Source organism: Barbatula barbatula, assembly GCF_947034865.1.
Source record: "Barbatula barbatula genome assembly, chromosome: 20".
NCBI lineage: Eukaryota > Metazoa > Chordata > Actinopteri > Cypriniformes > Nemacheilidae > Barbatula > Barbatula barbatula.
In genome coordinates, this window is record NC_136783.1 from 20266275 (window position 1) to 20292741 (window position 26467).

Consider the following 26467-nt stretch of genomic DNA (forward strand, 5'->3'; position numbering starts at 1 on the left):
GGATGCCAGGTTGATGTGCTGTAGACCACCACTGTGAGAACATCATCAGCTCCTGTATGAAGTGACCATACAGTAGACCTATGTAGGAGCAGAAGCACACTTACTGTAATAAAATTATACCGTATTAAAATCATATCCCTTTGTTCTGTATCGTATTAAAAGTGTAAATATGTTAAATTACTTTGTGACTTTAAATAAACACAGATGACACTCACTGTATCTCCGGCAGTTCCTTGACTGGCAGTAACACAAAGCCATTGAAGTACATTATTTTTTAATTAATATTAATCATCTTTGTGTCTTTGCAAAACATATTATCATCGTAAATTATGTTTTTACTTTACATATACAGTATGCGTTTGTACATATGTGTAACGGTCACCAGCTGGAGTGCCCTTGAGGACCACTAGAGGGCACTCCACATCAAACTTATCATTCATTCACACACTACATTTCCCATAACTCACTACCCGGACTCATCAGCACTGATTGCACACACACCTGCAGATCATTCACATACACATATATACCACTTCCACACACCCATTCTTTGCGAAGTCTTGTTTAGCCTGTCTGACATTTCTGAGCGATTTCCCTGTGTTTATTCCTTCTGTGCATTATCTTGGACTGTTGATTTGACCGTGATTCTTTGCTGCCTGCCTCGACCTCTGCCTGTTCCTGTTTATGATTTTGGATATCCCTTGACACCCCTGACGCTGTTGTTGATCGCTGCCTGTTTGACCATTCTCGTTGAATAAAGCTGTATTTGGATAAGTGATGCGCGGATGGCGGTTAAATCCGCGGGCGCTGCGGATGATCCGCGGGTCGGGTGGGTCGGTTAATAAAAAATATATTCTGATTAATTGCGGGTGGGTCGCGGGTTGGTGAGATCATTCGTTGAAAATACAATTATTTATAACAACATTTCTTTAAAATATGAATGTGTTTTAATAGCAGTTTCAACCAGGCAACTGGCAATTTTGCACTCATGTAAAAGAAATACGCGGGTGTCGACAGTGGAGGGGGGTCCTTTTCTTAATGCAGAAATGGAGGCGAAACAGATCCCGGAGAAACTTTCAGTTAGATGAGTCCTCAGAGGAAAATGTGTTATTCTGGGACAAACAAGATCGCTTATTCCCACGACTGCGGCGCTTTGCTAGGAGAATATTGTGCATTCCTGCAACAAGCTGTGCAAGCGAACGCTCATTTAGTGCGGGTTTTAGAGGCGAGGCGGAATCGTCTGAATCCAGGCACAGTAGATGCTATTCTGTGTTTGCACAATGCAAAAGAAAAGGCCAAGTAGCTAATGCTGAATTGGCAACGTTTTGTTATCGGACTTTGTTCTGTTTTTTGGAAAGAAAAAAAGTTCTTTATTGTTACTTTGAATATCTGTTTTAGGAATGTTCCAGTAGCCTATATTTCAATTTATTTGAGCTGTGTTTGTGTGGCCGAAGCCAAACTTTTTGTTATACAAATAAATGTTCATTTAAAAGCATTTTACGATTAGCGTATCATTTTAATATCGGATATTGACAGACTAGTTCTAACGTCACTGAATCTGATAACATCATGCTTAAAGAAAATAATTAGATGTATTAAAGTGACGATCGGTTGCGGGTCGGGTGCGGATATCTATATCATAGAAAATTATACGTGCGGGCGGATGGCGGGTGGATAATTGATTTGAAGCAGCGGATGCGGGTGACATTTTAGCTCATCCGCGCATCTCTAATTTGGATCTAACCTGCCTGTCCCGGAGCCGTTCATGACAGAAGACTTCGCCACACCAGGATCCAGCAGCCCGGTACTCTCTCTTTACTGAGATGTCTGTTCCCGCCCAAAGGTCAGCATGGCAACTTTCCAGCTCGGTCATGGACCCAGTAGATCAGCTATTGAACCTTCGTCAAAGAGACCTATCTACTGAGGAGTATGTCCAACAGTTTTGTGCGATATCCCATCAAGTCCCATTCTATGATGAAGGTTTTCTTAAGGACTTGTTCCGGTTCTGACTCAATGACCCAATTAGGTCATGGTTACCGGGAGGGGAGTTTAATTGCAGTTTAAGGGACATCATGCAATACGCTCTGATGTTATGTGACTCTCCGTTCACTGTGGGAGAGGCAGAGGACAGTGTTGAAACTCCCAAAATATTTTTAGGGGGGGGGCAACAGTGTCAAGCGCAGTTGGCAGCGGAGCTTGAACCACAAGAGCCACTGCACGAGATGTCCGCCAGCCCAGAGCCACTGCACGAGATGGCCGCCAGCCCAGAGCCACTGCACGAAAGGGAAGTCCGAGTCGATCTGCCAGAGTCAACCCAAGTCCGAGTCGATCTGCCAGAGTCAACCCAAGTCCGAGTCGATCTGCCAGAGTCAACCCAAGTCCGAGTCGATCTGCCAGAGTCAACCCAAGTCCGAGTCGATCTGCCAGAGTCAACCCAAGTCCGAGTCGATCTGCCAGAGTCAACCCAAGTCCGAGTCGATCTGCCAGAGTCAACCCAAGTCCGAGTCGATCTGCCAGAGTCAACCCAAGTCCGAGTCGATCTGCCAGAGTCAACCCAAGTCCGAGTCGATCTGCCAGAGTCAGTTCACGTCACGTCTGCCCAGCCAGAGACGGTTCACGTCACGTCTGCCCAGCCAGAGACGGTTCACGTCACGTCTGCCCAGCCAGAGACTGTTCACGTCACGTCTGCCATATCTGAGCCCTGGGACAAATGACCATCGCCCAGTCAGAGCCTCATCCCAAGATGGCCGTCTCCACGCCTGTGTCTTCGGACAAGATGGCCTTCTCCACGCCTGTTTCTGAGCCTGTACCGGTTCCTGAACCGTTGGACCCGCGCTATACCCCTGAACCGACAGGTCTGCCTGGTTCCCTTGAAGGGACGTCTCAGCCCTGGCCGCCTTCACAGCCTGCTCCGCCCTGGCCGCCTTCACAGCCTGCTCCGCCCTGGCCGCCTTCACAGCCTGCTCCGCCCTGGCCGCCTTCACAGCCTGCTCCGCCCTGGACGCCTTGACAGCCTGCTCCGCCCTGGCCGCCTTCACAGCCTGCTCCGCCCTGGCCGCCTTCACAGCCTGCTCCGCCCTGGACGCCTGCACAGCCTGCTCCGCCCTGGACGCCTGCACAGCCTGCTCCGCCCTGGACGGCTGCACAGCCTGCTCCGCCCTGGACGCCTGCACAGCCTGCTCCGCCTGCTCCGCCCTGGACGCCTGCTCCACCTCAGTCTCCGGGTTCTCTTCCGCTCCACGGTCCTGGCCCTCCATCCCGCCCCCGGGTCCGCCTCCGCTCCTCCTCTCTCCTGGACAGTGTTAGGAGCGTCTGGAATCCGCTCCTTAAAGGGGGGGCTATGTAACGGTCACCAGCTGGAGTGCCCTTGAGGACCACTAGAGGGCACTCCACATCAAACTCATCATACATTCACACACTACATTTCCCATAACTCACTACCCGGACTCATCAGCACTGATTGCACACACACCTGCAGATCATTCACATACACATATATACCACTTCCACACACCCATTCTTTGCGAAGTCTTGTTTAGCCTGTCTGACATTTCTGAGCGATTTCCCTGTGTTTATTCCTTCTGTGCATTATCTTGGACTGTTGATTTGACCGTGATTCTCTGCTGCCTGCCTCGACCTCTGCCTGTTCCTGTTTATGATTTTGGATATCCCTTGACACCCCTGACGCTGTTGTTGATCGCTGCCTGTTTGACCATTCTCGTTGAATAAAGCTGCATTTGGATCTAACCTGCCTGTCCCGGAGCCGTTCATGACAATATGTCAAGCACTTACTGTTTTGTTCTTTCTTTGCCTGAAAAATTAAAACGTCCAAAAACTTAATTTCTTCAATTCAGCTTATATAGAACATTCTATTCATACTAATAATAATTAAACTAACTAAACTTTACTTACACACATATCGGCACAGACATATGAGTCCTGTGAGTAAAAACACCATCACCGCTCCCGACAAGATTTTTATCCACATTTCTGTCACCAAAGAGAGTCATGTTTATTTGTATCTGTCTAGGTCAATGGCTGTATCCTGAATCCATAAATTATTTGAATCCTTAAATGTACAAAAACAGCTTTAAAAAAGACATTTTCCAAAGTTTTGTTGTGCAGGAATTAAGATATTTTTAGATCTATTTTAGAGAGAACCGTTGTCATATCAGTTTCTCAAATACAAAAGTCTGAAAAACACAATGAAACTTGTGTTGTGAGAGAATTTAGAACCTTGAAAAATCAACGCTGAATCTCGAGTTGTCGTTGGACCCGCTGCAGAAGAAAAAAATAAAACACATGTAAAACAAGTGCATACTAATGCAGAATAATTCTTTATCTTTACAGAAAAGAACGTAAGGATAAAGACTTATTCCTTTTTAATGATAATTTTTCTTTGTAACAAACTGTTGCCAGTAAATGACAAATGTAAATCTACAGTAAATTACTGGCAAACTGCTGCCTGTAATACAGTCATTTCTACAGTGTATGTAATGTTAGGAAGCACAGGTACATTGCAGTGTGTGCTGTATGTTTTATTAAAGTGAAGTTAAAATGATTTACTGTGATTAATGTTTACTGTGAGTAAAACGTCTCGGTTACGTCTGTAACCTCGGTTCCCTGATGGAGGGAACGAGACGTTGTGAGAGACTGACTGGGGTTTGATCTTGAGAACCTACCTTCTCCGAGATAATTAATTATAAAACGCCAATGGGCTTGGCGAATGGCACGCGCACGCCAGTCTCCGCCCCGTGCATACGGGTATAAAGGAAGATGGCGGCGGTCATTCACTCACCCTTTGTACTGAGGAACCTGAGAGGGCACTCCCGTTCACTGCAGTGATTCGGTGCAGCGTTGTGGCATGAAGTCACAACGTCTCGTTCCCTCCATCAGGGAACCGAGGTTACAGACGTAACCGAGACGTTCCCCTTCAGTCGGTCTCTCGACGTTGTGAGAGACTGACTGGGGATCAATCTTAAACGCCACAGCGCTTGCACCGATATCACGACCTCTAGCGGAGCGACCCTGACTGGGCTAGCGAGTCCCAGAGTGCTACCGCGAGACGTAATCTTCCAGTCATATAGTATTGGTCATACCGAGAAGCCTCTACTGACGGCCTCACGGACAGTGGCGTACGCCTCTAGTAGCGAGGAGCTGTCCGGAGCCGAACACTGGGGAAACACTGCTCTCCTCTTAGAAGAGTGTGCTACGGAGGCCACATCCTACCCGGAGGGGAGGTACATGTGGAGACATGACATGGTCTCCCCGGCGGGGAGAACAACATGCGGAACGGTGTTAGCCCGAATAGGGGGACAATCCAGGTGGGATTACCACCGGCGGGGAGGTCACAGATTCACCAATCGGGAAATCCTGAGTGAGGAATTCAACACACGGGACGACCCAAAGGGGAGTCACTACGTATGGGGCACTAGTCCTAATACAGGGGTCTGCCTGAGCAGGGATGACTCTACCTGTAACGGACCTGGTTCTAACAGACGGCTCCGCCCAGTCTGTTACCAAGTGCAATGCTTAGTGATGGATGGAATGCCTATACTTCGCCCGAGAGGGGAAAGTAGGTAGGCTACAATAGCGCACTAGTCTCACCTGGTGAGGGGAGAAGGCGCTTTCGCAGGCGTACGCCCAAACCAGGAGCCCAACCTAAACGTTGGCGGCGTTTAAGGGATGTGCTGCAACTGGTTCCACGTGGAGATTGTAAAATCTCGTGAAGGTACTGGGCGTAGCCCAACCCGCAGTTCTACAATGTCTGCCAGAGAGGCGCCCTGTGCCAGTGCCCACGAGTGGAGTGGGCTCTCACTGCCAGCGGGCACGGCGATCCTGGGATTGGTACCCAGTGCGCCACTTCTGTTTGGAGACAGCCCCCCCCGGGTGCCGTCTCCCAGAACAGACAAAGAGCTGCTCAGAGCTTCTGAGGCTCTGTGTGCGGTCCAGACCGAGGCGCAGCGCGCGTACTGGACACAACACATAGAAAGGTTGGGTCTTCCTCTCCGGAGGGGAGCGCCTGCAGGTTCACCACCTGGTCCCGGAAGGGAGTAGTGGGAAGCTTGGGCTCGTTGTCGGGATAGGATCTCAGGACCACGTGAGAATTACCGATCCCGAGTTCCAGGCACCTTTGGGACACAGAGAATGCCTGTAGGTCCCCCACCCTCTTGATGGAGGTGAGCGCCACAAAGAGTGCATCTTTCATCCGACTGAGGAAGATTGGCAATACTTAGGGGCTCACCAGGGCCGTACCAAGGCCCTGTAGGACCCCATTAGGGTCCCAAGAGGGTACGGAGCGCGGCCAGGGTGGACACACCCTTCTCGCGCTCCTGAGGAACCTGGTGACCAGGTTGTGCTGACGGGGATACTTACCTGCGGGTCAGCACTGATCCGATCAGGCAACTCCGCGGGTTCTCCTCCCGGGGAGAACACCAGGACAATTGGCGCCACTTATAAGCGTATGACCGCCTAGAGGCGGGGCTCTAGCCTGTAAGACAGTCTCCCGGACCGCTAACGGGCAAGCCCTCGTCCCGTCCAGGGGCCAGGCATGGAGGTTCCAGAGGCCTGCGTTGGGGTGCCACAACGTGCCCTTCCCCTGCAACGGAAGGTCCTTCGTCAGGGGAATGGGCCAGGGGGGCTGTCGTCAGATCTACCAGATCCGAGAGCCAGGTCTGGTTGGGCCAGTATGGCACCACTCACCAGAACCTGATGCCCCTTTCTCTGACCTTGCACAGGACCTGTGCAAGGAGGCTCACTGGGGGGGAAGGCGTACTTCCGCTTGTCCCGCGGCCAGCTGTGTGCTAGGGCATCCGTGCCGAGGGGACCCTCGGTCTGGGAATACCATAGCGGGTAATGGGTGGAGTCCGGGGAGGCAACAGGTCCACCTGTGCCTGCCGAACCGCTTCCCACATGAGCCGGGCTGCACGGGGATGGAGTCGCCACTCTCCGTGGGGAGTACACTGTCGAGAGAGCGCATCGGCTGTCTGGTTCAGGTTGCCCAGAAGAAACGTGGCCCGCAGGGATTCACCTGCTGACTCCCAAGGAGGAGGCGTCGGGCGAGTTGTGATAACTGCGGTGAGCGTATGCCGCCTTGCGATTGATGTACGCTACGGCAGTCGTGCTGTCCAACCGGACTAGCACGTGTTTGTCCTGCACGAGGGGCTGGAGCCTCCTCAGTGCCAGAAGGACTGCCAACAACTCTAGGCAGTTGATATGCCCACGCAGTCGGGGACCTGTCCACCGACCCGATACTGCGTGCCCACTTGCCCACCGCACCCCACCCTTGCAGGGAGGCGTCTGTCGTTCCCACGACACGCCTCGAAACCTGTCCGAGCGGGACCCCCGCTCGGAGAAAAGGTCAAGTCTGACCAGGGTAAGAGAGTGCGAAGGCACTGAGGCGTTACCGTAATCCGCCTGGTGCCGGCGTGCCACGCCGTCCAGGGAACCCGACTCTGTAGCCAGTGCTGAAGCGGCCGCATGTGCATCAACCCGAGAGGGATTACCCCCGTCGAGGACGGCATGTGCCCCAGGAGCCTCTGAAAATTCTTCAGCGGCGTCGAGGGATTCTGACTGATCAACCTCAGACAACGCAGCACTGACTGTGCACGCTCGTTGGTGAGACGTGCTGACATACGGACAGAGTCTAGTTCCATACCGAGGTAAGAGGTGCTCTGCGCGGGGGAGAGCTTGCTCTTCTCCTGGTTGACCCGGAGGCCTAGACGGTCTAGGTGCCGAAGCACAAGGTCCCTGTGCATGCACAACACATCTCGCGAGTGTGCCAAGACAAGCCAGTCGTCAAGATAGTTTAGCACTCGCACGCCTTGCTCCCTGCCAGGAGCTAAGGCAGCCTCCACTAGCTTGGAAAAAACCCGTGGAGACAGGGCCAGACCGAATGGCAGGACCCTGTACTGATTCGCCCTTCCCTCGAACGCGAACCGTAGGAACGGCCGGTGTCGGGGGAGAATAGAGACGTGAAAGTACGCGTCCTTCAGGTCGATTGCCACGAACCAATCCTGGTGACGTACCGAGCCCAGGATGCGCCTCTGCGTCAGCACTCTGAACGGCAGCTTGTGCAGGTGCTTGTTCAGGTGCCGCAGATCCAAAAATGGGCCGCAGCCCCCCGCCCTTTTTTGGGCACGATGAAGTACTGCTGTAAAACTCGGACGACATCTCGGTTATAGGGACGGGTTCGACCGCACCCTTCGCCAGAAGGGCGGCGACCTCCTGCCGAAGTACGGAAGCATTCTCTCCTCGCCCCGAGGTGTACAGAATGCCACGAAACTTGGGGGGGGCGCCTGGCGAATTGGATCGAGTAACCGAGACGGACCGTCCTCTCTATCCAGTGTGACGGGCTGGTGCGCTACCAAGCGCCCAAGAACCGTGACAACGGGACCAGAGGGACAATCTGCCTCACCGTGCCGGGGGAGGCTGGTTCGGTGGCTGACAGTACGGTCACCTCGCACAGGGGGGACCCCCAGGGAGGTTGACGGCTCTGTATGTTTACCTGCTTCAGGCGGCCCAACGCAATGTCCGGAGGAGATTGCGGTCGGCGGCCCGATCCATCCCATACACCGTCTGCACGAGTGTGTTGTGGAGGAAAACCCAGGGGAGATTTGTCTCTTTGAGAGTATGTGGGCGCCGGACCCTGAAAAGGGCCCAGACTCGATGGAACGCGGCAGGCAGCGTCCTTTTCCGATCCGGCATTGGAAAGGCCGGGATTCGGGCCCAGTAAAATCTCCCCCTGGTTCGTCCCGTCAGGGCCGCTTTAAAGAGCCTCTTGGCGGACTGCTGACGGGGAACAGATGCCCTCTTCCGCGGGGGTCCACCTCTGGTGGGTCGTCCTCTGGGAGGTTCCTTAACCGGAGGGCCGCCGCGGGAGGGCAGGGCTGCTGGGAACCAGACTGTGCCCGAGACCATGCCGACCTGTTGGCGGGCACGTTGCCGCGTGGCAGGATCATTTCGATCGCCTCAGTCTGCCAGACCGCGGAGAACTGCCGTCCTCCACGGTATCACCAAGCAGCCCTGCTTGCGAGATGGGCGCATCCAGAACCGACGTTCTGGGCGCCGCTCACCTGCGCAAGACTAAGCCACAGATGCCTCTCTTGGACCACCATTGTGGACATCGACCGACCCAGTGCACGTGCCGTGGCCTTCGTCGCTCGTAGCGCGAGGTCTGTGGCAGTACGTAGCTCTCATACGAGTTGGGTCGAACTTCCCGTCGTCCAAATCCTTCAGGACTTACCTGAAAAACCCGGAGGACCGCCATGGCGTGGAGAGCGGAGGCGGTTCGTCCAGCAGCACTGCAAGTCTTCGACGAGTGTCGAAGAGCTTACGTGCTCTGGACGGGAGTCTAGGTCGAGCCCCCCCCAGTGGCAGCTGTCTGCGGGCACAAGTGGCCCGCGACTGCACGCTCCACGCGGGGAACGTCAACATAGACTCTAGCCGCCCCACCAACCAGGGAAGTCACAGCCACAGAGCCCTCCGGCCTGAAACGCGCCAAAAGGAGCGCATTCCAGGACTTGGCGAGCTCGTCATGCACCTCCGGGAAAAATGGTAACGGAGCGGGGCGTGGCTTTTGACCACGCCCCCGAAACCGCGCATCTAGCCGCGAGCGTTTCCGGCGAGGATGTTGTTACACCCTGCAACCCGATGCACGCGGCTGCCCGGGAAAGCATGGCCGACATCTTAGCCCGAGTCTCCTCCGGAGCTCTCTTCTCCGATGCCAGCAGGCAGCTGTCCGACGCAGCGACAGAGATAGCGTCATCATCCGTGTGCGAAGTCTTACCACTATGAGACGGCCGTCTGCCGCTCGTAGGGGACGAACCAGGTGAGCGTGAAGAGGTATAGATGGTCCGCGAGCGTGAAGCTGACGGAGCGACATCTATCGCGTCCCTAAATCACCCCCGCCGCTCGCCAAAGCGGTCAACCTCGCCGAAACGGCAGCTGAACACGCCTGGGAAACAGACGGGGTGGTGGCAGCGCTCGAAAGAACGTAGCCAACCGTGACCGCAACACCCTGATTGCTATGTCCGCACACACGGGACATTGCATCAGTGAAAACCTGCCTCAGCATGCTTGAGCCCCAAGCAAGTGACACAGGAATCATGGCCGTCAGACTCCGGGATGAGTCTGTCGCACCCAAGGATTCTGTAGCCTTCTGCCGAAACGCCCAGGGGAAGTCCACCGAAAGGAGAAGTCCGCTGCTCCGCGTCATAAATCCAGCAGGTTTTTCTCGAAGTCGAGTATCGCGTGTAGCATCAGCAAACACACAGGTTCCGAAGAACAAAGGATGAGTGAATGACCGCCGCCATCTTCCTTTATACCCGTATGCACGGGGCGGAGACTGGCGTGCGCGTGCCATTCGCCAAGCCCATTGGCGTTTTATTAATTAATTATCTCGGAGAAGGTAGGTTCTCAAGATCAAACCCCAGTCAGTCTCTCACAACGTCGAGAGACCGACTGAAGGGGAACTCACGTGTTTTGTGGCCATTGCTGAATCTTTAAGGCTTTTCACACTTCACATTGTTAACCCTGGGTTATTCTTAACCCCAGGTAAACAGAATCCTGGATTATCTGTTTCACGTTTCACACTGCTTATAATTTACCAGGGGTTAAGAGATAACCTGATGTTGCATCACTAAACCCTGGGTTAACATTTGTTATTGCATATTTGCGGTGTCAACAGTCATGATTGGATGAATACTGCAGCGTCAAACTGACTGAATAAAAATAGTCTGCGGTCACTTTAAATAAACAAATACCTCGTTGGAATCCATTCTGGTCGTATCATTCTTTCCCCGCTTTATTTCACACTGCACATGTTGGCACCGCAATGCGGGGTTTACCCTACAAAAGCGGTGCTAACCCTGCTACGAAGCAGGGTTTTATAACCCCGGGTAAAATGTGGGCATAACCCCGCTTCAAAATTTCAAGTGTGAAATGTTCATTACCCGGGGTGAAAAGCAGGGTTTAGATTGAAGATAACCAAGGGTTAAGTGTTGTTAGCTGAATTTACTGTTAAATCTGCAGAAATAAATGGGTTATACTTTTATATCTGGTGCTTTTAATAGTAAAGCAATAGCTAGAAAAAAGGACAAAAGTGCAGGAGAGCTCCAAAATGAACCGATACAAAGACTTTGGATTCAATCATTAATATTAAAAGATGCATTCGCAGCATTTATGGAAATAATTTTTTAAAACCGGTGCAATGAAACTTCTTAAAATTTAAAACTAATTTTGCAACTTAGTTTTTTCAGTGATGGTGTTATACTGTATTTCACCTGCTGTACGGTATGTTGTGGTTCCCATTGTATGATGTGGTTTGATTATAGCAGAAGATCCGACAACTGTGACAGGAATACAAGAGAAACATTTCAGTTAAATAACCTGCTTAATGGACAGATTCATCTGCTCAATGAAGAATTACGATTCTATATGAAAAAGCATATCGCTGATGTCCTTCTTTAGTCAGCCTTTATGTTTGTCGCTGTTAGCAAGTATCTAACCCAGATAGCAAAATTTATGTGGCCCAGATCTGGCTCACATTGGACACATTCATCAGGCCCACTTTTGGCATGGAATGATGGCACTTGAGCGGTCCTCCCTTGTTTGCCAGATGTCAACCAAAAGAAAGCCTTAGCAGTGCCACATGTCAGCCAAACACAAAACAAATAAAGCAGATCTGGCCCAAATCTGGGCAACAGTAGATTTAATTTTGGCCCAGATTTGGCCCAGATCCAACACCTTGCTCTGGCCCACATAACGCATTGAATGATGGCACTTGGGTGGTTCACTCCTGTTCGCCAGATCTTAACCACAAGAAAGCCTAAGCAGTGCCACATGTCAGCCAAATACAAAACAAATAAAGCAGATCTGGCCCAAATCTGGGCAACAGTAGATTTAATTTTGGCCCAGATCCAACACCTTGCTCTGGCCCACATAACGCATTGAATGATGGCACTTGGGTGGTTCACTCCTGTTCGCCAGATCTTAACCACAAGAAAGCCTAAGCAGTGCCACATGTCAGCCAAATACAAAACAAAGAAAGCAGATCTGGCCCAAATCTGGGCAACAGTAGATTTAATTTTGGCCCAGATTTGGCCCAGATCCAACACCTTGCTCTGGCCCACATACCGCATTGAATGATGGCACTTGGGTGGTTCACTCCTGTTCGCCAGATCTTAACCACAAGAAAGCCTAAGCAGTGCCACATGTCAGCCAAATACAAAACAAATAAAGCAGATCTGGCCCAAATCTGGGCAACTGTAGATTTAACTTTGGCCCAGATCCAACACCTTGCTCTGGCCCACATACCGCATTGAATGATGGCACTTGGGTGGTTCACTCCTGTTCGCCAGATCTTAACCACAAGAAAGCCTAAGCAGTGCCACATGTCAGCCAAATACAAAACAAATAAAGCAGATCTGGCCCAAATCTGGGCAACTGTAGATTTAACTTTGGCCCAGATCCAACACCTTGCTCTGGCCCACATACCGCATTGAATGATGGCACTTGGGTGGTTCACTCCTGTTCGCCAGGTCTCAACCAATCATGACAGATCAATCAGATAATTCAGAAACATTTTATTTATTAATATTGCCAAAAACAAACATTGCATGATTACACATACAAAACTGGGAAGCAATCTGAATATGCAAAAAAGAACAATAACAATAAAAACAAATAAAACACAGAAATGGTGTTAAAAATGAATTAGACTATTAATTAGACAGGAACCATCAAAATACATAGGTTTTAATGAACTCCTTGACTGGGCCCATCAGCTCCATGGCAGTCTTGCAGGCTTGTTAAGGGATACACAAATAAAAGAAATTATTGACATGCACAATTTAGAAATCAAACAATTTAATTCATGATTAAAATTATATAATAGAATGATTAAATGACAGAATAAAATTTCAACCTAGATACATTTCACCATGTGCAGAAAGCCCTAATGTGGAGACAGATTCTAACATGGTGTGTGTCACTGAACAGTACATTTAAACTGATGCTTTATAAAATAATTATTTTAAATTATTTGTAAAATTTTAAACCGCAGTTATAGTTTGTTTCAAATTGCTGAAACACAACTTTTCTGAACTATGGCTCCACTTCTCAAAACTTTATACACAATACCACCAAACATGGATACAAAATGTCACATACTTCTTGCAAAAGCGAACACTTCAATGCATTAACAACTTTAAGCTTCAATAGTTATCTTAATTAAAAGAGAAAACCATCTTAATCTCATCCAATAATACGTTTATTATTCCTTTAAGAGTGAGTTTTGTCAATGTTGGAATTTTTTTTACTGTCAGACCTGTGCTACTATGAATTACATCATTAGCTTTGTTACATGGAACATTGTAATTCAACTAAAAATTCAATCTGAATGAAATATAAACACGTCAATCAGATTAAAAATGCCCAAACCGATAGAATCTTTAGTCGGATTGTAAAGGGTGGTTTATGCCGTTTGTAATGCACTTGATAAGAAGTAGGAAGTTTTGCGCATGTGCAAAGACGTTACTCTGTCGTACAGATGTAGGTGCGTATGACGCACAGAATGAGCAGCTGTTGCTAGAGAAACCAAAATACATAAATCTGACAATGCGGCACACATTTTCATATGCTTGTCATCTCTCAATGAACATATTCATATTTTTGCGCATTTAAAATGTCTTAACTGTTTCCCTGGAGTGTTTTCTTAACCACAACTTCTCAATTTCTTTTTAAAACATGATAAAATATCTTATCATAAAATTATATTTGTATAGTTACCGAACATTTGTTTTACTTATCATTTACCTGCATGTGCTTTACATGATTTAATGGTTTTACCATGGCAAGTCAGCTGTGCAAAACGACATTGGTTCATTGATATGTTGACATTGGCCTACTTTGCGTTTATGAACTGTACATTATTATGGTGGCATCTGTGACATAAAATAAACACATCTTTGCATGTAACACTGGTTTAAGTAGCCGTTTGTGTGAATATTATAATGATCCACGTCCACCGCAACCATCTCCGTTTACAATTATTGCAGATATTAATCTTTGTATTATCACTTCTAAATTTACGAATTAGCTGTCATTAAACATTTATTCTAATCAGATCACTTTATTGACCTTTTTATTGACTGTTATGATCTGAATAAATTCAATCCGATGTGTCCATGAAAACGTACCTAATGGTGACAGTCAACAATCACTCATTCATGATTCCCAGCATGCATTGTAGTTGAACTTTTTATCTGAATTAGTTTGATGATTGTCACCATTGTTGAGCTCTGTATGACAAATGTTGATGTGTCAATGTTTCAGTGATTTTTTGTACCTTGTCATAATCTATCTTTATTTATGAACCTTAACATTCACACCAGTCATAAAAGTCTACCCTAACTCAAGGATTATTTCATTTTATTTGTTGCAAGACATATGTCATGAAAACCACTGATACAAAACAATGTGACACTTTACACCCACAAAGTTTCTATTTTAAATAAAACGCATGAAAACACTGAAAGGGAATTAACCTAAAAAAAACATTATTCTGGCTGGAAAATGATATTGGATCAATGGTTGCTAGCTATCTGAGATATGGTCTGTTATATTACAAATGTTTAATACAAATATTAGATGTGACAATAAATAATCTTGTCTTTACTCCGTCTTTACTCATCTTTGTCATGTAATAATCAAGCAGCCTTATTGGGAAAACCATGGAAAATCGTTGCCTTCGAGAGGATTATTGTCATTTTGTTCTCTTTGTATATCTTTGTTTCTATGAGTTTTAGTTCATTTTTATTGGCACAAAAGTACAAACTGAACTGTATTAGCTGCTTACCTTAGGGTGCACTAAAAACTGTATTTTATGGCCACCAGGAAATTTCTGTAAAAACACATTGAATGTTAAGGACAAAAACATCATGACTCAAAACATACATAGTAAAAACATAATACAGACCAATTCATTTGATAACCTAAATTAACTTCCCACTATTAAAACAACATCTTAATCATTAACATATTACTTAGTATCAGCCCCGTTTATGTGGTGATTATTAACCATAACCATATATAACCATAATGTCGAGAACGTGTCTTGTAAACATCATATTAACTGCATTCGTTTTACGGATTAGTTACGATTTAACATGACACACAAAAGGACTATTAGACTGGCGACAACTAACATCACTCAGAAGCAGTCAGTTCGGTCTGATTCAGACTTTGGCCAAATAATCCTGAATTAAACACAGATAGATATCTGATTCTGAAGCTGCACGTCTATAGCTACTACAAAATAAATATTTTACTTACATCTTCTCTCCACGTTGTGTTCGACGAGGAGAAACTTGCCGCATGTGCGGACTGCGGAGTTACAATTTGAATTTGGCGAGCCCGCGCAACCCCCATGAAGTCTCAGCGGTGCCAAATCAAACGCCTCTGATTGGACATCGCATGCCTTTAGTTCATCAGAAACGTGTGCTATTGGTTATAGTGCTCAGCGCTTCAAATCATATTTAAACGTACTATAATGAAACACGTGTATGTCATGTTAATAAGTAGCGCTTTACATTAAGTGAAGACTACCCCAAAATTATATTTAAAGGTATTTGAGCTGGACTTAAGTCTTAAGCCATGATTTTAAGCATACCTGGTCTTTTTGCATCATCCAACGGTCGATCTTCCTCTCTGCAGCTGAATCATCTGGTTTTTGAGCCATTTCCGCGGCAACGTTTAAATTTAAAGGAGCGGTACATCTTACAGTTTTTTCAACTGCTAACGAGCATTGTTTAATACATGAAGCCACATTTTCAAAACTCTTTACACATCCTCCATAATGAACAGTTAATTTCACCTCCAAAACTCTCCCAGCCCAACAAAACACTTCATGTTTGAAAAAATAAACCAACATAACCAAATTCAGGAAACATACATTTAATTTATTACTCACTGGCCCTGAAACAGTAACATCAGAGGGAGCATTACATAAATTGTGAACTTTTATTTTTAAAGTTTAAATATGTTTTCACATCTATGTCAGTAGATAGCATGTGTACACTGTATTGTACTGACATGTGTGGTTCAAATATCATCTGAAGGCTAATCTTGTTAATGTTGTTTTGACCAAAAAATGCTGTTGATGCAATGGTTGAGTGATCCAGATTTTGGTTGCACCCTTTGAGCAGAAAGAATGAGCAAGGGTTTTCAACATGCCAGCACCACCCGGTCCTGAATATTAACTCATCTCTTCACTAAGTTACATTGACTTGTGGTGCCATCCCAAAAAGGTACAAAAATCTCTCTCTCATACCTTCTCGGAATCGGATCCACATTTATGGAATGACCTGCCCGCTGCTACAAGATCCTAGCAATCTCTGAGAACCGTCTGAAATTACTTCTCTTCCGTCAACACCTGACTGATCAGTTCTGACTTCTATCTAAATTTTTTTACTATCTATGTACACTGTATATGAGACCAGTTTTCTTTTATTGCAATTATGGTTTTTGTTGTCGTAACACTAATGTTGTTCCAATTGCTTCCATCATCTGTAAGTCGTTTTGGATAAAAGCATCTTCTAAATGATTAAATGTTAATGTATGTCAACATTTGTGACCCTTATCGTATCAGAGATCCCGACTGTTGGTCCACCTCTCATATGTCTATTTCACTCCTCTTTCCCCACCAACCGATGCAAATATTATTCTTTAAGTTTAGATACGATTTTTATTTTATTTTAAACAAATATGTAAAGAGCTCATATTATACATATTTTTACAATATGTGATATAGTCTCAGGTGTGACCAGAATGTGTCTGTGAAGATTCAGCTCAAAATACCCCACTGATCATTTACAGTTATTCTGAATTGCTAACACTCATCTCCATTCTTGTAGCTAAATGTCCAGTGGTCTAAACCCATTCATTCACTCTTTTTGCAAACCTATAAACACATTTCACACTGTTTTACACTTCTGTGGCAAAACAGTAAACCCAATTACAACACTAAGAGTGATAACACAACTCAAAAACACAGACACTTGTTTATCATGATGCGATATACCAATATAAACCAGCTGCAACATTGTTGTGTATACTGTAACATGCTAGCTCAAACCCACATAAACCAGCACTCACTGTGCCAAAGCATTGCCAAACCTGGCCCAGATACATTTTAATACAACTGGGCCACATTTACAACATTACATCTGGGCCACTTTAGGCTCAAACCCACATGAGCCAGCACTAACTTTGCCATATCTTTACCAAATCTGGCCCGGATACATTTGAATACAACTGGGCCACATTTGCAACATTACATGTGGGCCAATTTAGGCTCAAACCCACATGAGCCAGCACCAACTTTGCCATATCTTTGCCAAACCTGGCCCAGATACATTTTAATACAACTGGGCCACATTTACAACTTTACATCTGGGCCACTTTAGGCTCAAACCCACATGAGCCAGCACTTACTGTGCCACATCTTTGCCAAATCTGGCCCGGATACATTAAAATACAACTGGGCCACATTTGCAACATTAGATGTGGGCCACTTTAGGCTCAAACCCACATGAGCCAGCACTTACTGTGCCATACCTTTGCCAAATCTGGCCCGGATACATTAAAATACAACTGGGCCACATTTGCAACATTAGATGTGGGCCACTTTAGGCTAAAACCCACATGAGCCAGCACTTACTGTGCCATACCTTTGCCAAATCTGGCCTGGATACATTCAAAAACAACTGGGCCACATTTGCAACATTAGATGTGGGCCACCTTAGGTTCAAACCCACATGAGCAAGCACTTACTTTGCCATATCTTTGCCAAATCTGGCCCGGATACATTAAAATACAACTGGGCCACATTTGCAACATTAGATGTGGGCCACTTTAGGCTAAAACCCACATGAGCCAGCACTTACTGTGCCACATCTTTGCCAAATCTGGCCCGGATACATTAAAATACAACTGGGCCACATTTGCAATATTAGATGTGGGCCACCTTAGGCTCAAACCCATATGAACCAGCACTTACTGTGCCACATCTTTGCCAAATCTGGCCCGGATACATTAAAATACAACTGGGCCACATTTGCAACATTAGATGTGGGGCACTTTAGGCTAAAACCCACATGAGCCAGCACTTACTGTGCCATAACTTTGCCAAATCTGGCCTGGATACATTCAAACACAACTGGGCCACATTTGCAACATTAGATGTGGGCCACCTTAGGTTCAAACCCACATGAGCCAGCACTTACTTTGCCATATCTTTGCCAAATCTGGCCCGGATACATTAAAATACAACTGGGCCACATTTGCAACATTAGATGTGGGCCACCTTAGGTTCAAACCCACATGAGCCAGCACTTACTTTGCCATATCTTTGCCAAATCTGGCCCGGATACATTAAAATACAACTGGGCCACATTTGCAACATTAGATGTGGGCCACTTTAGGCTAAAACCCACATGAGCCAGTACTTACTGTGCCACATCTTTGCCAAATCTGGCCCGGATACATTAAAATACAACTGGGCCACATTTGCAACATTAGATGTGGGCCACCTTAGGCTCAAACCCACATGAGCCAGCACTTACTGTGCCATACCTTTGCCAAATCTGGCCCGGATACATTAAAATACAACTGGGCCACATTTGCAATATTAGATGTGGGCCACCTTAGGCTCAAACCCACATGAACCAGCACTTACTGTGCCACATTTTTGCCAAATCTGGCCCGGATACATTAAAATACAACTGGGCCACATTTGCAACATTAGATGTGGGCCACTTTAGGCTAAAACCCACATGAGCCAGCACTTACTGTGCCACATCTTTGCCAAATCTGGCCCGGATACATTAAAATACAACTGGGCCACATTTGCAATATTAGATGTGGGCCACCTTAGGCTCAAACCCACATGAACCAGCACTTACTGTGCCACATCTTTGCCAAATCTGGCCCGGATACATTAAAATACAACTGGGCCACATTTGCAACATTCGATGTGGGCCACCTTAGGCTCAAACCCACATGAGCCAGCACTTACTGTGCCATACCTTTGCCAAATCTGGCCCGGATACATTAAAATACAACTGGGCCACATTTGCAATATTAGATGTGGGCCACCTTAGGCTCAAACCCACATGAACCAGCACTTACTGTGCCACATCTTTGCCAAATCTGGCCCGGATACATTAAAATACAACTGGGCCACATTTGCAACATTCGATGTGGGCCACCTTAGGCTCAAACCCACATGAGCCAGCACTTACTGTGCCACATCTTTGCCAAATCTGGCCCGGATACATTAAAATACGACTGGGCCACATTTGCAACATTAGATGTGGGCCACCTTAGGCTCAAACCCACATGAGCCAGCACTTACTGTGCCACATCTTTGCCAAATCTGGCCCGGATACATTTTAATACAACTGGGCCACATTTGCAACATTACATGTGGGCCACCTTAGGCTCAAACCCACAAGAGCCGGCATTTACTCTGCCATATCTCTGCCAAATCTGGCCCGGATACATTTTAATACAACTGGGCCACATTTGCAACATTACATGTGGGCCACTTTAGGCTCAAACCCAAATGAGTCAGCACTAACTGTGCCACATCTTTGCCAAATCTGGCCCGGATACATTTTAATACAACTGGGCCACATTTGCAACATTACATGTGGGCCACTTCAGGTTCACCTCCATTTTGTCCGGGCCACAAGAAGGCCTGCAGTGCCAAATCATTGCCTGAAGTGGCCCACATACGTTTGCTATCTGGGAACCCATTAAAAGAGTTCTTAACAACACAGTGTGCTATCATTGAAAAGATTCAGTGTTTCAGAAAGACAGCAAAGATATAAGAGAAAGAAAACACAAAGGAAACTAAATGGGATTGAAGCTTTCACAATTCATGCATGAACGGATTAAAGAAACAAAACATCTGCTGTGAGGGAATGAAGAACCTTGAGAAACTGAGGCTGAATCTTGAGGGGTTTGATGAACATCTGCAGGTATGCAAAAAAGACAGTAAATGAAGTAAGCATACTTTAAGAATGAATGAATGTGACATTGGTGATTCAATCTGATAAAGTCATGACTGTGAAGTCACTGTGTTTCATTGGGGCAGACCGAAGAAACTTTTTCTTGAGTACTCACAAGTTGTCCTGACGGTTGATGTCATTGTTGGAGTTTGTGCAGAAGTGAATGTGGTTAAAACTGCAGAGAAATACCAGCCATATTACGACGATTGCAATTGTAACGGTCACCAGCTGGAGTGCCCTTGAAAACCACCAGAGGGCACTCCACATCAAACTTATCATTCACTCACAAAAATACATCTCCCATAACGCACTTCCCGGACTCATCATTACTGATTACATTCACCTGTATCTCATCACCCTGTTAATCTCACTCTATATATACCATGTGCACTTATTCACACACTGCAAAGTCTTGTTTTGTTATCACTGCATTTCTGAGCGTTTCTGGTATTTGTCTTTTCCATGTATTACTTTGTATCTTGATATTGACTTCGATTCTCTGCTGCCTGCCCTGCTTGTGACCGTTGACGATTCTGGATATTCCTTAACATACCATACGCTGTTGTTGATCACTGCCTGTTTGACCATTCTGGTTGGGGGCAACAGTGTCAAGCGCAGTTGGCAGCGGAGCTTGAAGCACCAGTGTCACTGAACGAGATGGCTGCCTGCCTAGCACCACTGCTTGAGATGGCCGCCAGCCCAGAGCCACTGCACGAGATGGTTGTCAGCCCAGAACCACTGTATGAAAGGGCAACAACAGTCGATCTGCCAGAGTCAACCCAAGTCCGAGTCGATCTGCCAGAGTCAACCCAAGTCCGAGTCGATCTGCCAGAGTCAACCCAAGTCCGAGTCGATCTGCCAGAGTCAACCCAAGTCCGAGTCGATCTGCCAGAGTCAACCCAAGTCCGAGTCGATCTGCCAGAGTCAACCCAAGTCCGAGTCGATCTGCCAGAGTCAACCCAAGTCCGAGTCGATCTGCCAGAGTCAACCCAAGTCCGAGTCGATCTGCCAGAGTCAACCCAAGTCCGAGTCGATCTGCCAGAGTCAACCCAAGTCCGAGTCGATCTGCCAGAGTCAACCCAAGTCCGAGTCGATCTGCCAGAGTCAACCCAAGTCCGAGTCGATCTGCCAGAGTCAACCCAAGTCCGAGTCGATCTGCCAGAGTCAACCCAAGTCCGAGTCGATCTGCCAGAGTCAACCCAAGTCCGAGTCGATCTGCCAGAGTCAACTCCAGTCCGAGTCGATCTGCCAGAGTCAACTCCAGTCCGAGTCGATCTGCCAGAGTCAACTCCAGTCCGAGTCGATCTGCCAGAGTCAACTCCAGTCCGAGTCGATCTGCCAGAGTCAACCCAAGTCCGAGTCGATCTGCCAGAGACTGTTCGCATCACGTCTGCCATATCTGAGCCCTGGGACATAATGACCATCGCCCAGTCAGAGCCTCATCCCAAAATGGCCTCGTCCACGCCTGTGTCTCCGGACAAGACGGCCGAATCCACGCCTGTGTCTCCGGACAAGACGGCCGAATCCACGCCTGTGTCTCCGGACAAGACGGCCGAATCCACGCCTGTGTCTCCGGACAAGACGGCCGAATCCACGCCGGTTCCTGAGCCGGTTCCTGAGCCATCGGATCCGCGCTATACCCCTGAACCGACAGGTCTGCATGGTCACCTTGAGGGGACGGCTCCGCCCTGGCCTCCTGCACAGCCTGCTCCGCCCTGGCCGCCTGCACAGCCTGCTCCGCCCTGGTCGCCTGCTCAGCCTGCTCCGCCTCAGTCTCCGTGTTCTCTTCCGCTCCACGGTCCTGGCCCTCCATCCCGCCCCGGGTCCGCCTCTGCTCCTCCTCCCTCCTGGACAGTGTTAGGAGCGTCTGGAATCCGCTCCTTAAAGGGGGGGCTATGTAACGGTCACCAGCTGGAGTGCCCTTGAAAACCACCAGAGGGCACTCCACATCAAACTTATCATTCACTCACAAAACTACATCTCCCATAACGCACTTCCCGGACTCATCATCACTGATTACATTCACCTGTATCTCATCACCCTGTTAATCTCACTCTATATATACCATGTGCACTTATTCACACACTGCGAAGTCTTGTTTTGTTATCACTGCATTTCTGAGCGTTTCTGGTATTTGACTTTTCCGTGTATTACTTTGTATCTTGATATTGACTTCGATTCTCAGCTGCCTGCCATGACCTCTGCTTGTGACCGTTGACGATTCTGGATATTCCTTAACATACCATACGCTGTTGTTGTTCACTGCCTGTTTGACCATTCTGAAATAAAGCTGCATTTGGATCTGACCTGCCTGTCTCGGAGCAGTTTCATGACAGCAATATTGATCAAGTTTAATAAAGAGATCTCTTAAAATGTAGAAATATCTATACATTGACATCGGTCTAAAGCATTAATGTAGCAGGTGATGATCACTTATCTCAAGACAAATAAAAATCATTAACTTACTCTGAACTGTTACAGTTACTAGATCAGACTTTGGAGATGATGCAAAACCATGTGATTGAGCACTGTAGAAGCAGGTTATGATGACAGATGACCTCTGACCTCCTGAAAAACGACTGATGTCAGATCCAGTGAGTGATAGTTGACATGATCTGCTCTCTCTAAAGTGACTCCCATCTATAGTGAAGAAACACGTGTCCATCTTCAGATTCTCTCTGTTCGTACAGTCCAGCTGAACTGTGTCTGTGTCTGTGATAACTGATGAAGACGCTCTCAACACAGCCCCACAAAACTCTGAATAATCAGAAAAGATGGAAACACTTTATTTTCATTGTCCACTTTAGATATTTATAATAACTTTGCAATTTCTTGTCAGCTAGAGAATGAATAGACTGTCTCTCTAATATCTGCCAATAACTTACTATGATATTTTCTCAAAAAACAAAGTAACTTTGCAGCTACGTGTGAATTTATTCTAATTATTCTGAAAATAAAGCGCAACCATGATGAAAGAACTTACTCCAGACAGTCACTGTTACTGGATCAGACTGTGGAGAAGGCATGAGAACTTGTGTTTTTCTCACAGTGTAGTAACAGGTTATGACAGATGACCTCTGACCTCCTGACCAATGAATTATGTCAGATTCAGTGAGTGATAGTTGACATGATTTGCTCTGTTTCGTGTTACTTTCTATTCCATCTACTGTGAAGAAACACGTGTCCATCTTCAGATTCTCTCTGTTCATACAGTCCAGCTGAACTGTGTCTCTGTCTGTGATAACTGATGAAGACGCTCTTAACACGGCCGGAGCAAAACCTGAAATATTTGCATAACATTTTACAATATATTGGAAACTGGAGCTATAGTTTTGCTCTAACAATATATTTGTTTATTTTCTTAAATGTAAATTTTCTCTTCTGTCTTCGTGTCTGTTTTCCCCCTTGGACTACACCTCCCATGATTCTCCACGCTCCATCACCTGACCCTCCTCTGCAATCCCCCTCACCTGCCAGAGATCACTGCAGGACTCCATTAATATACTCACCCTGTTGTCTTGTTCTCTGTCGAGTCTCAAATGTAATGTTAAATGTAAAATATAAGTGTTTTTGTCTAGAACTCATCGCCGTCTGTGTTTTCTGGGACGTTTCTATTACAACTAATAACTTTATTTTATATAGCGCCTTTCATGCAGCATCTCAAAGCGCTTTACATTGTAAAAGTAAATAAATTTTAGGAAAACAGTAACGTCAAAACAAAATTTCAATCTGAAAAAAACACATAGACACCTCATACAAAAGCTGCACCAAAAAATTGGTTTTGAGCAATGATTTAAAAATATTAAGAGTCTCAGCATTTCTTCTCTCGGTGGGAAGGGAGTTGCATAATTTTGGAGCAAGAGAGGAAAAAGCCTTGGTTTTCAAGTGGGTTGCCGAGACATTTAGGAGACCAGCTTCAGTGGAACGGAGAGTGCGTGCTGGGGTGTAGGGTACTAGTCAAGATGCGGGCTGCAGAATTTTGCACCAACTGTAATTTGTCTAGGGTAGCTTATGAGGCTCCAGCCAAGAGAGCATTGCAATAATCAATACAAGAGAAAACAAAAGAGTTGATTAACTTTTCGGCTGTAGGAAATGACAGCATGGGACGTAATCTGGCAATATTTCTGAGATGAAAAAAATATATTTTTACTGTATTTCGAACAAGTAGTTCAAATGTTAAGTTGGCATCAAATATCACCCCTAAGTTTTTTATTTTAGTTTTAAACTGAATAATGGAGCCATCCACTTTTAGGGTGAGGTGACCCTACGAGCATTACTTCAATCTTGTCAGTATTCAGAGAAAGGAATTTATCAGACATCCATTGTTTGATCTCAGAAATACATTGAGAAAGACGAGAAACCGTCGCATTAACACCAAATTTAGAATGTATGTAAATCTGGGTGTCATCCGCATAAAAATGAAAGTTTAGACCTAGTGATCTGAGGAGTTGGCCCAATAGAAAAATGTACATGCTAAAGAGTAAGGGGCCCAAAATGGAACCCTGTGGAACTCCACTTAATACCGAACCAGCCTCAGATTTACAACCACCCAACCTGCTTGCGCTCAGACAGGTAAGATTTAAACCAGGTATTTTACCAACTAGTACATTAAGTAATCATTTCTCAGAATATAGTCATATTATTATTATAACATGTACATTAATAATACAAAGTTTCATATTGCGTGTCTAATGTGTCACCGCATCTTCTGTCCGAATAACCCTATCTGATATAATCACTTGTGAATACACTGTGGTTTCTGAAAAAACTTTGCAGAAACTAAGCTCTCAGCAACAGATTCTAAATTAAATGTTGAGAGACTATAATCATCCATCTCTGTTTGTACCATTCAGTTTTATTTCTGATGTTTTTACCAAACAGATCGATTAAAGCAACTTAAGCAAACCAAGATTTGGTCATCTTTAATCTTCATGTCTTTCCAATTACAATTCTTTCTTCAACAGAATACAACAATATAATAAGAAAAGTGAATACGGTCATCTCACCTCTGATGGTGTACACATCACTGCGTGGAGATATGAGGTTCATCTCAAGATCTGTTTTGACTGAATAATCACAACTCAACTGTCGACTGTTCACTGTTTTCTTATGAGTGAATATTTCACTGTGACTTGTGTAGAAAAGACAGTGATGTTCTCCAGACTGTGTTCTCTGAGAATGACTTCTGTGTCTGATCGGTTCATCTTCAGTGTAAAGTTTACAGATGAAATCAGTTCTGACTGACATTGGGATTTCACATGATACAGTGATCTGAGCAGAGCTGTCATCAACACTCATGATGGGTTTCACAAGAGCATCTGTAGGAAGTTTGTGAAAACATCAAGAAAGTTCATGAAAACTGTTTGAATTGAAGGTTATAAAACAGAAAGTCATCAGTTTCATATCTCACCCAGTATTGTCAGTGTGGCAGGAGGAGAGTGATGTGATGGTTGATAAATCTCGCTCACTTTGACTGTGTAGTAACAACCAATGTCGAGTGATAAAGGGGATTTTACACCCGTCCATAAGAGAACTTCAGCTCCGGTGAGACTAAGACGACATGATGGACTGAGTTTGATATCTTTCTCTTTTTCTCCGTGTGCGTAGAAATAACACAGACTCGCCGTAACATCTGCTGGAGTCTCACAGATCAGATGTACAGAGTTTGACTCTCTTACGACATCTGGAGACACTTTAGTTTTAGGATATTCTGCAAATAACAATATAGTTTTTTGATCACGGTGGTTATCATTTGCATGTCCCAAAACATAATGTCTCTTGTTAATGTCTTTGTAACTCTTTGCAGTGTTCAACGTTTGTTGAATGCTATATGAACAGCACACAATTGTCTTTATTTATTAATGTGTATTTAATGTTATTGATTCACTTGGAATCAATAAAAAAAAAATTCAGCATTGCTCGTACTCTACAGTATGTGAACTACTACATTTAACAGTCTGATACTACAGAAGTTCCTTGAGAAAATACCTTATTTCTAAGTGATTTTATGTAAAAGCTTCTGCTCAATAATTTAAAAGACGTTGTTAAATGTAGATGAGTCACCTGAAGACTGAACCGCCGTGAGAAGATGCAGAGCAATGAAGATGAACAGCTCCATTACAGAAAGTGTGAGAAATAAGACAATGAGACTCGACTAAATCAGGAAGTAGAAGATGGACAGGAAACCACTTCATGAATTGTGCTTTCGGTTTGATATGAAAGTGTCGATCAATCTTCAGATTAAACACCAGAGGCTACTACAATCATCCTTTGCCACTATAAGAAACATTTATTGTAACACTTGACATAAATGCTGTAAATCCACAGTATCTCATAAGGCCTGTGGGATTATAAAATAATTCAAAATGATATTTGTGGGTAAATAGTTTTAATAT

General features: G+C 45.8%; 1 protein-coding gene across 1 annotated transcript; it reads right to left on the reverse strand.

The window, feature by feature from the left end:
• Positions 1–45: 45 nt before the first annotated feature.
• LOC306909786 (uncharacterized protein) lies at positions 46–26222 on the reverse strand (the record flags this gene model as incomplete). Its single annotated transcript, XM_079483817.1, has 13 exons — positions 26136–26222; positions 25483–25782; positions 25079–25390; positions 23056–23352; positions 22539–22829; positions 20188–20247; positions 19995–20036; positions 11283–11348; positions 4237–4278; positions 3913–3990; positions 3793–3811; positions 216–237; positions 46–78 (listed from the first exon to the last, which is right to left on the reverse strand). Exons 1-13 carry the CDS (start codon positions 26188–26190, stop codon positions 46–48), a joined length of 1617 nt encoding a protein of 538 aa, XP_079339943.1. The 5' UTR covers positions 26191–26222.
• Between the last annotated feature and the right edge of the window lie 245 nt (positions 26223–26467).